Source organism: Capsicum annuum, chromosome 9 (assembly GCF_002878395.1).
Source record: "Capsicum annuum cultivar UCD-10X-F1 chromosome 9, UCD10Xv1.1, whole genome shotgun sequence".
Lineage (NCBI taxonomy): Eukaryota > Viridiplantae > Streptophyta > Magnoliopsida > Solanales > Solanaceae > Capsicum > Capsicum annuum.
Window position 1 is genome coordinate 215,811,454 of NC_061119.1, and position 11,138 is coordinate 215,822,591.

The 11,138-nt window shown below is 37.5% G+C and overlaps 2 protein-coding genes across 5 annotated transcripts in view; one reads left to right on the plus strand and one right to left on the minus strand.

Annotated features, from left to right (window-relative positions):
* Positions 1-3,305: 3,305 nt before the first annotated feature.
* LOC107841840 (histidine-containing phosphotransfer protein 4-like) lies at positions 3,306-4,933 on the plus strand. Its single transcript, XM_016685690.2, has 6 exons — positions 3,306-3,736; positions 3,807-3,937; positions 4,020-4,088; positions 4,184-4,255; positions 4,333-4,405; positions 4,504-4,933. The coding sequence occupies exons 1-6, from the start codon at positions 3,680-3,682 to the stop codon at positions 4,534-4,536; spliced, it is 435 nt and encodes a 144-aa protein (XP_016541176.1). The 5' UTR covers positions 3,306-3,679; the 3' UTR covers positions 4,537-4,933.
* Positions 4,934-6,510: 1,577 nt separating this feature from the next.
* The window catches only part of LOC107840974 (uncharacterized protein C3F10.06c), a 27,326-nt gene continuing 22,698 nt past the window's right edge, over positions 6,511-11,138 (minus strand). For 3 of the 4 annotated variants that reach the window (XM_047396582.1, XM_016684941.2, XM_016684942.2), the window contains 4 exons: positions 8,013-8,113; positions 7,787-7,895; positions 7,280-7,339; positions 6,511-7,142 (listed from right to left, as the gene is read on the minus strand). In XM_047396582.1, coding sequence (XP_047252538.1) covers positions 6,973-7,142; positions 7,280-7,339; positions 7,787-7,895; positions 8,013-8,113 — 440 coding nt within the window. In that variant the 3' untranslated portion in view covers positions 6,511-6,972. The remainder of the gene's footprint in view (positions 7,143-7,279; positions 7,340-7,786; positions 7,896-8,012; positions 8,114-11,138) is intronic. The other variant, XM_047396583.1, reaches the window with a different exon arrangement.

Here is an 11,138-nt window from a genome sequence, read left to right on the forward strand (position 1 = left end):
TCTCCTAGATAAGGGATTCATCAGACCCAGCATCTCCCCGTGGGTTGCACCTGTTTTATTCGTGCATAAGAAAGATGGTTCTCTCAGAATGTGTATAGACTACCATCAGTTGAACAAGGTCACAATCAAGAATAAATATCCACTTCCTAGAATCGATGACTTGTTTGACCAACTTTAGGGTGCAAGCTACTTTTCTAAGATAGACCTCAGATCAGGCTATCATCAGCTTAGAGTCAGAGAAAGTGACATTCCAAAAATAGCTTTTCGAAACGGGTATGGTCACTTCAAATTTCTAGTCATATTCTTTGGTCTTACGAATGCCCCAGCAACCTTCATGGAGTTGGTGAATCGATTGTTCAATCAGTACTTGGACATGTTCGTCATAGTCTTTATTAATGGCATCCTTGTTTACTCTCGTAGCAAAACTGATCATGCAGACCATCTTAGAATAGTACTTCAGACTCTTAGAGCCCATCAGTTGTTTTCTAAATTCAGTAAGTGTGAATTCTGGCTAAGATCAGTAGCTTTTCTTAGCCATATTATTTCTGGTAATGGAATTAGAGTTGATCCTCAAAAGATCGAGGCGGTGAGAAACTGGCCCAGACCCATTTCTCCATCAGACATCAGGAGTTTCTCGGTTTTGGCGGGCTATTACCATCAGTTTGTTGAAGGATTTTCTTCTATTGCATCCCCCATGTCCAGATTGACTCAGAAGAAAGTTAAGTTTCAGTAGTCAGATTCCTGCGAGAAGAGTTTTCAGGAGTTGAAGACTCGACTCACCTTAGCCCCAGTTCTTACCTTACCATATGATAAAGATGGGTTTATTGTGTACTATGATGTATCTAGAGTAGGTTTGGGTTGTGTCCTCATACAGAGAGGTAAGGTTATAGCCTATGTCCATGAGAAGAATTATCCCACTCATGATCTTGAGCTAGCAGCAGTAGTATTTGCCTTAAGGATATGGAGGCACTACCTATATGGATTGCATGTGGTCACAGATCACAAAAGCCTTCAGTATGTATTCTCTCAGAAAGACTTGAATTTGCGTCAGAGGAAGTGGTTAGAGTTATTGAAAGATTATGACATGAGTGTTCTGTATCATTCGGGCAAGGCCAATATAGTGGCTGATGCTCTTAATAGACTGTCTATGGGTAGTGTTTCTCATGTTGAGGATGATAAGAAGAAGTTAGCTCAGGAAGTTTATCAGATTTCCCGACTAGGTTTCCGCTTAGTCGATTTAGCAAAAGGTAGTGTATGGGTGCAGAGTAGCCCAGAATCATCTCTAGTTTCCAAGGTGAAGGAAAAAAAGGATAGAGATCCCAGTCTAGTTAAGTTGAAAGAGTCAGTCAGAGATTAGAAAGTGGAGGTTTTCTCCTAAGGGAGAGATGGTGTGTCGCGTTGTCAGGGTCGACTGTGTGTGCCTGGTGTACATGATTTGAGGCAACGAATTCTCGCAGAGGCGTATAGTGCGCGTTACTCTATTCATCCAGGGGCCACTAAGATGTACCGCGATTTCTGGGAGATCTATTGGTGGAGTGAGATGAAGAGGGATATTGCAGAGTCTATAGCTAAGTGTTCTACAAGCCAGCAGGTTAAGATTGAGCACCAGAAACCTAGTGGGTCCATACAGGAGTTCAGTATTCCCATATAGAAATGGGAGGACTTTGTGATAGGTTTGCCTCGTACCCCTCATCAGCATGATTCTATTTGGGTTATCATAGACAGAATGACCAAATCAGCTCACTTCTTGCCAGTCCATACCTCCTATTCAGCCGAGGACTATGCCAAACTCTATCTCAAAGAGTTGGTTAGGTTGTACGGTGTTTCCTTATCTATCATCTCAGATAGTGGTACCCAATTTACCTCTTACTTCTAGAAAGAATTCCAAAAAGGTCTTGGTACCTAAGTCCACCTCAGTACAACTTTCCACCCTAAAACAGACGGTCAAGCAGAAAGGACCATTCAGACTCTTGAGGATATGCTGAGAGCATGTGTTGTTTATTTCAAGGGTAGTTGGAATGACTACTTGCCTTTGATTGAGTTCGCATATAATAACAGCTATCATTCCAGTATTTAGATGGCTCCGTTTGAAGCTCTTTATGGTAGGAGATGTAGATCTCCAATTGGTTGAATTGAAGTAGGTGAGGCCACAGTAGTAGGGCTTGACTTGGTGGTTGATGCCTTAGAGAAGGATCAGTTGATTAGGGAAAGGCTTAGAACAGCCCAAAGCCGACAGAAATCGTATGCAGATGTTAGAATAAAGGATCTCGAGTTTGAGGTCGGTGATTTTGTGTACTTGAAAATCTCTCCCATGAAGGGAGTAAAGAGGTTCGGCAAGAGAGGAATACATATTCTATCATTTTTGTAGTAAACAAAACACATTTTAAAATATAAGAATTTCTTAAAAATTTTGTAGTATATTCAGAAAGAGAATATAAGTGAATTTACTTGTTTTGGAAGTTCTATTTTTTTTATTTTATTTTTTGTGAAAGTTCATCTGTACATTGATTGTAATTAAAAATAGTTTATAAAAATTTGATTTATTTTTAGTAAATCTTTTTGTATGATGAGTGATGAGTGTAGTTTGAGTAATGAAAATATAAAAAGATGTGTTTGACATTGGAATAAAAATGAAGGGGGTGAAATCATGAATTCTATTTGTTAGAATTTATTTTGTAAATTAAGTGAAGGTGAAGATAATCTTAAATTTTGTACTACTTAAATAATTCTTTCGGGTTAAAGATATATATATTTTATATTCAACGTGCATTCTTATGTGAATCAATATGTTCATTTCTACACAAATTAATTTTCGATATAGATTTTTTCATACTTAGTGTATTTGTGGAAGCTTCTGTTTGATCATCTCAGTTATTTAACCACCAAAAACATGCTAAGTTGTTTTGGCTCTTCATTCATTTATTTCTCAAAAATTAGAATTCCAAATTCAATTTTAGCTTTGCCTTCATCTTTTAGTTACTTTAAGAATCGATAAAAGTTTCAACCAAAACTATGCATTACTATTGAAGAATCAGAAATACAATAGACCGTTACAAATAGAAAGTTAGAAACATAGAAAAGTACTTGTGTTATGTTCTCATCACTTATCAGCTTAAGATATCTAAAATTCTTGTCATTTACTAAAATTTTTCAATCATATAATTTGCAATTTGTTGATACATTCAAAAATTTCAAATAAAGGGGCTATTCGAGAAAAAATAAGTTTTCTAGAGGTCGAAAAGATATATTTTACAAAAAAAAAAAAGACTTCAATATTATCTTATTTAATAGCCTCGGGCTTGATGCCTTGGAACTATTGGAAAACGTGGTGCACGCTAGGTTTGTGCATTCAATGAATTTTAATTACTAATTTAAAAAAAAAACAATTTGAGAAACCGTTTCATTATGGATTTCAGGACCTTGCTCTTATTTTGTTTCATTTGAGTACAGAAGTAGATACGGTGAATCTATTCAGATTATACACAAGTAACAACAAGCAAATGGTTGTCATTCAGTTGCAAATAACAACATTTATTTTTTTGTGTCCTTTTACGTGTTTGTACAAGTATCAAATCATCTACTCTATATAAACGCATAATGGGCTCAATGCATTTCTGCACTGAGTTTCCTTCCCTCACATCCGATCTATTAGATTTCAAGAAACTCGATACGAAAGAGGATGGCAAACCAATTCGCTCAATACGTTGCCAATTTGCGACAGGCATTATTCGATGAGGTTTTACTTTTTCATTTTTAGAATGACTTTTTCTATTCAAAACGGAGACTAATATGTCGTGTATTTGCAGCAAATTCTTAATGATGAGCAATTTACTGAACTGGAAAGGTACGCAGCCGATACTCCAGGACGTCTTGAGGAAATTTGTGTTGGATTCTTCGGACACATTGTTAAGTTTACTGACTTCATGGTGCTGGAATTGTAAGTACCTGTGTCCTCCAAATATCATTTTTTAATTTGTTCTCTTATTTCGCGCTCACTTGTTTGTTGTGTATGTATGCAGACAAGGACCTCCCTACGATTCCCTTTCGATAGACTGGCTTCTTGATCAATTCAGAGGAAAAACCTCAGTGTGAGTTTTCTCTTTTTCTCTTTTCACCGCACCTAATTTGTTTGTTTGTTTGTTTTACATTGCCTAGTAACCAAGTGTACTCTGTGTGCTTGCAGTTTTGGAGCTACAAGAGTGACACATCAAATCGATTGCATGAGGAACAACTTGAAGGATAGAAATTTTGAAGCGTAAGATCTAAGGATAAAATTTACATATTTATTATTTAATTTGTTGATGATTGTATTAACTTCGGGAATGTAAACAGATGTAAAATTGCATTTGAGCATATCAAACTGGAATGTCAGGTCCTGCAGCTCAAACTGGAGAATTACCTCAAGGTTGGTTCTCTTCAAGATCTTATAATAATTTCTCATCTATTTTGTCACTATTCTAATATCATTCTATCTCTGTCTCATTCTCATTTTCGTCTTTTCAGGTGAAAAATCAAGGTCCGCCTGCTGAGATTTAAGACCGACCTGAGCATGGGGATATGGGTTCTGACAGGGAGTAGAAAGTGATGTGGCGGTTAGACAGCGCCATCAGAAAGTCAGTGAAGTGAAGTGACATGATTTAGTAGATTTAGTAGTGTCAAAAAAATGAAGTCATTGATCTTGAGTTATACTTTTGGTCATGTGATTTTGTAATTTATTTTCATGTTGATTAATGCAAGAGTTGGAAATTTTTTCGTCTTATTTTCTTAATTTGTCCATTCCAAAACAAATAATTCTTTCCATTTTTAGTAATTTTTAAATTTTAACTTTTCACATGACATATTTAAGAGTATAAGATTAAAAAGATATGTTGGTTCACTCTACATATATTTAGTTTAAAACTATAAAATTCAAAAATCTTTTTACTTTCTTAGATTTCGATCGAATCAAAATTAGACAAACAAATTAAAACGCGATATATTAGAGTGTGTCCCATATGGAGGAAAATATTTTTGAAAAAAAAAATTATTTTTTTATGTTCGTTTGGTGAAAATTTTTGAAAAATATATTTTATATGAAAATAAGTTCCTTAAAAATGATGAAATAACTAGTGAAAGTAGGAAAAAAGAGTTTCACAAATGATCGAATTTGGCCTTTTATTTCTATGTTATTTACGTATGTCATAAATATTTAACGTACTTATAAACTAAAATTAATCAAAAATGATAAATCGGTTATTTCCATCATATATTTTTCAGCTTATTAAACATTTTTAGTTTCGCTAAAAAAAGATTACTATGCTATCACTTTTATTTTAATTAGATCAAGATTTTTATGATTTTATCATTTTTCTTAGGACTATTATTTTAACCTTTATTTTATTTTAATTATGTTTATTTAATCGTATAAGTAGATTACCCGGTCCTCAAAAATATTATTTTTTGTTCTTTATTTATTTAAATTGACTCAAATGCTAACCACTTTTCAACAGCAAAAGATGTGTTCACACAATTTTTGTTGGTTGTGTCTCATTCAAAATAAAATTTGTAATATTCGCAAAAGGATTATTCCTACCATATTTAAAAGTACATATTTAAAAGAGATGAAACAATATTCCTACCATATAAGAGAATTTATTTTTTTTCCCTTCAAAAAAGTACTAAGAAAACAATTTAGGATTATAATGGAATTACTGATTATCTTTAAATATCTTGATATAAAAATTTATACCTAAAGTGCTTTATAAATTGATAGCTCACTTCTCACTAAAATTATTGTTTTAAAAAATACTTTGAAAAATAATTTTTTATAAACATAAGTTGATTTTAGAAATTTAATCAAATGAGAAACTTTTTACTTAAATTGTTTCAAAGCTAGAATGCTATCATCCTTTTCGTAATAAACTAAAAGATTATCTACAAGGAATGTTTATACTAAATCAGTGAATACATAACATGTGTTTTTCTAACTGAATCATATTTAATTAATGTATATTTTTGGGCGTTCGGTCTTGTCAAAGTTTGATTTGATTCTTCAATTTTCGGTTTTGAAAAAAAATGAGAACCGAACACTGAACCAAACTAATTTGATTTGGTTTGATTTTTTGAACTTCGATTCGGTTTAATTCGTGTTTCTAAATCAATTTTTGGGTGCAAGTGAAAACAAAATCATTAATTAAAATGTATTTTTGATTAATTAGTCCCAGTATCACATTCCCAAATATGCAACAGGCAACAACAAAGGTTGCTAATCAATTTCTGAATCACAAATCTGCAATAAGACCTGATGGGTCTATAATTATTTATTGGGCCAGGCCAGTATATTAAATGTAAAATAAATTAAAAAAAATTAAAATACTTAATTAATAAAAGTTTGATTTTTCGTTACCCTTAAACCAAACATCGAACCAAAGAAAGAAAATACCGAAAAAATATCAAAACCGAACCGAAGATTCAAACTAATTCGGTTTGGTTTGGTTTTTAGTTCTCCGGACGAAGGGGAGCCTTGATGTAACTAGTAAAATTATTATCACGTGACCAGAAAGTCACGGGTTTGAGTTGTGAAAACAGACTCTTACAGAAATGCAAGCTAAGCTAAGATTGCACACAATAGACCCTTGTCATCTTTACCTTCCCCAAACACAGTGCATAGCAAAAACGAAGTCCACTTAGAGTTCTAAAAGCTTCAATGAATATGCTTTTACCTCTACCAATATCTATGTATGTCCATTGCACGTGTATCCTCAGTCAATTCTTCGCATGCAGAACAACGAACGAAAATCGTTTTACATGAAATATACTTTAGGAGTTCAGTATCGAAAGAGATGCACCTGCGCATTTGAGGCTCGTGTAGTTATAAAACGTTCAACTGGGGCTCTCATTCAACGCATATCAACCTCTGATACCTTGACGCGTAGACATTGAAGTCCTGCTACTGCTTCGGATGGATAATACGACATTACTGCTCTCCTTCCCTCAAGAAGTTGTCGCGACATTTTCTCCACAGAGATAATTAAAGACCTGCTTGACATTCCCTCTTGACGGGCGAGCACTCACAGCAAATTGACAGATGAATACCAATCTTCGCCTCAACTCCAACTTAGTGATTCGTGTCTCGCTAAAAAATCTCCCTTCATCAAAGCGCCCTAAGGAAAGTCGACAAAAATTAGAATATTTGCTTGAAACTTCAAGAAGAGCTACATTTTTGAGGTTATCGAGACAATTTAGCATCATTTCGTTCTAGTTATAACAGCGCGAGTTGAAATAAGATGCCCAAACGTACCTCTGTCGTCAAATAATGACGTCAAGATAGCTAAACACACACAGATGCTAATATCTTCACCTGAAAAACACAACGAAATAACTTTGTCAACGATGATCTTGTCTTTTGCGACTTCAGTTAAAACGACAGCACAATGATCAGTTGACGTATTGAGAAGAAATAAGACAAGTCGCCATACGTCTCTCATTAAAAACATAATATAACTAACATTATTACTGTAAAGTCTTTAGTCAGTGGATTTGCCGAAATTGGTGAAAATGGAGACAGAAGTAGATCTAACGCCCCCTTCCCACCCTATTTTCTGTCTCACGCTCATGCTAGAGTTGCTACATAGTATCGTCTTCAAAGCCCCGCCCGCCCGCCCGCCCGCCCACCCCCACCACCCACCCACACACACACACACACACACCGCGTCTTATTAACCTCGATCAAGAAAGTTAATGAATATATTCAGCAAGCACAAGTTGAACGGCTCGTGGGAAACCAACTCGGCAAAACCATACTTACCACTACTGCAGCAAACTAGGAGAGTCTTCCCTTTTCTCAAGTTGTTCTTTGCAAAATTCACCGCGGAAGGAAGATTTCTTAATAAACAAGACCGATCAAACTTCGAACTCTGTATTGTTCAAAACCCCAAAAAGACAAAATAAAGCAAAGCAAAGACAAAAGCGAATAATTATTAGCTAACGATTAAGTAAATGGGCCAATAGACATTTAAGGAAGTCATACACACCACAATCGACAGATTTAGATGGGCTTCAAACTCCTCGAGATAAGGAGAATTAGTCTCCGAATCACAATTCAACACACAATCAACACCAGATGCATCCTTAGCTGCACGTAAATCTCCAATCAGAACTACCATTGCAAGAGATTCGTGAAAACCGATGGCACCAAATAAAGATTAGAAAATAAATTAAAAAACGAGAAAGAAATGACATGAATATGCAATGGACATGCAATCTATTCGAAAAGTATTCTACGGAGAAACAAAAAGGAGATTTTATGCTCCGAACAGTGGCATTATTTTACTCGTGAATGAATAATATCCAGTAAATGTGGTAATTCTGCAGCGAAAGTCCACGAACTTACACTCTCTAAAGGGAAAAGAATCTATGCAGTCGAAAGAGAAAAGAAAACACAAAGTAGTCATCGCGGAGCTTAAGCACTGAAGCAAGCTCAAAACATGTTGAGAGTTTCGCCTAGATTTATGGGCGCTTCAGCGTCGTCATCAAGGCTCTAAGGCATAATTTTGTTGCCAATGAGGCATGAGCATAATCCTGACGACGCTACACTAAACAATTGGTATTTCACTTTATAATATTCTTTTTCAATTTCTTTGTCCACATGTTTGTTATTCATTTTTATGATTATTAATCTCGAACTACACATACATATTTGTATTTTTTTTTCTTCTATTGTGCCTTTTTCCAATAAAGCTCACACTTTATTTGTGCTTTGCGCTTGAACCCCCAAAAGGACTTTATAAACTTACAACTGAAAATTACAAGTGAACAAAATATAAAAAAAAATTATCTTCTTCTTCGGCTGAGGCGTGGATATCTCGCTCTCTTTAAGGAGATTCAAGCCCACTGCAGCAAATGTTTCACTGATCCAGCAGTTATCTTCTTAACTTGTCCCCTCCAAGATACAACAGCCTTCTCACAACAACTCAACAACTCTGGACAAGAGTTGAGTTCAGAGCTCCACAATAAGAACACCTCCCCTCAACTAATAAACTCTCTTGTTTGACAAATTTTTTGTGATTTCTACATTAACTTGTATTGGTATTCTAGTGTATTGAAGAGAGGTGAAGCTGTCTCTATTTATAGGCAGAAATCTAGTGCAATACGTATGCACTTTATAAAATTTTTCAAAGTTACCAATTTTGAAAAGAAAAAGTAAGCAACCAAAGTTGAAAAAATGTAGGCAGCCAAATTGCCATACACATAATAGTACAACAACAACAACAACAAACCCAGTGTATTCCCACCTGGTGGGGTCTGGGGGGTAGGATGTACGCAGTCCATACCTCTACCTCTGAAGAAGTAGAAAGGCTGTTTCCGATAGAAAACCCCGGCTCAAGACACGCGGTACCACACAAACACATAGTAAAGCACAGCACAAGGTTACAAGATTACATAACATAAATACGGCACCCATAAGTAATCTAAAACAAAGGAAAACACACAAATTCATAATAAAACATGGGACACGGACTCCTAACAGGAATAAACCCCCACCAAGTAGTTCCCTACACTGGCGACTCAGACTGGCCCTAGTCCTCTGCCCTGATTCGCGTCCTCCAGACCTTCCTATCTAGGGTCATGTCCTCGGTGAGCTGTAACTGCTCCATGTCTCGCCTAATCACCTCACCCCAGTACTTCTTCGGCCTACCCCTACCCCGCTTAAAACCATCCAACGCTAGCCTCTCACACCTACGGACCGGGGCATCCATGCCCCTCCTCTTCACGTGTCCGAACCATCTCAATCGGGCTTCCCGCATCTTGCACTCCACTGGTGTCACACCAACCTTCTCCCGGATGTTCTCATTCCGAACTCTATCCCTTCTAGTCAGCCCACACATCCAGCGCAACATCCGCATTTCTACCACCCTCATCTTTTGGATGTGGGAGTTCTTCACTGGCCAACACTCCGCTCCATACAACATGGCCGGACGGACTACCGCCCTGTAGAATTTGCCTTTAAGCTTAGGCGGCACCTTCTTATCACACAGCACCCCCGACGCGAGCTTCCACTTCATCCATCCCGCCCCAATACGGTGCGAGACATCCTCGTTAATCTCACCGTTACTCTGGATCACGGACCCGAGATACTTGAAACTCTCCCTCTTACCTACCTCCTGTGATTCCAGCTTCACTACTACCTCATTCTCCGGCCTCACGTCATTAAACTTACATTCCACATACTCTGTCTTGCTTCTGCTCACCCTGAACCCTTTAGACTCAAGGGTTTGCCTCCACACCTCTAATTTGTCACTCACACCCCCTCGAGTCTTATCTATCAAAACTACATCGTCTGCAAAAAGCATACACCACGGCACCTCCCCTTGAATACGCCGCATCAACACATCCATCACCACTGCAAACAAAAAGGGACTAAGAGTAGATCCCTGATGCAACCCTGTCCGGACTGTGAAATGTTCTGAGTCTCCTCCCGCCGTCCTCACCTTAGTTTTCGCTCCATCATACATATCCTTGATTGCTCTGATATATGCCAGCGGTACTCCCCTCACCTCCAAGCATCTCCAAAGCACCTCCCTGGGGACTTTGTCGTAGGCCTTCTCCAGGTCGATAAACACCATGTGCAGGTCCTTCTTCCTCTCCCTATACTGTTCCACCAACCTCCGTACCAGGTGAATTGCCTCCGTCGTCGAGCGGCCAGGCATAAATCCAAACTGGTTTTCTGAAATAGACACTATCCGTCTCAGTCTCACCTCGACCACTCTCTCCCAGATCTTCATAGAGTGACTCAATAACTTAATTCCCCTATAGTTGTTGCAACTCTGGATGTCCCCCTTATTCTTATAGAGAGGTATCATGGTGCTCCACCTCCAAGCCTCGGGCATCTTTGCCGTCTTGAAGATTTCATTAAACAATCCCGTCAACCACCTAAGACCAGCCTCTCCAACGAACTTCCAAAACTCGACCGGTATCTCATCCGGCCCCGTCGCCCTACCCCTTCGCATTCTGCGAACAGCCTGTCTAACCTCTTCTACCTTAAAACGTCTACAATAGCTAAAATCCCGACACTCCTCTGAGTGCTCCAGTTCCCCTAACACAATAGCTCTATCCCCTTCGTCATTCAAGAGCCTATGAAAGTACGACTGCCATCTATT

Coding starts and splice junctions, on each gene's coding strand:
- LOC107841840 (XM_016685690.2), top strand. CDS start 3,680: ATGGCAAACCAATTCGCTCAATACGTTGCCAATTTGCGACAGGCATTA. Junction 3,737..3,806: donor GACAGGCATTATTCGATGAG/GTTTTACTTTTT, acceptor GTGTATTTGCAG/CAAATTCTTAATGATGAGCA. Junction 4,089..4,183: donor TTCAGAGGAAAAACCTCAGT/GTGAGTTTTCTC, acceptor GTGTGCTTGCAG/TTTTGGAGCTACAAGAGTGA.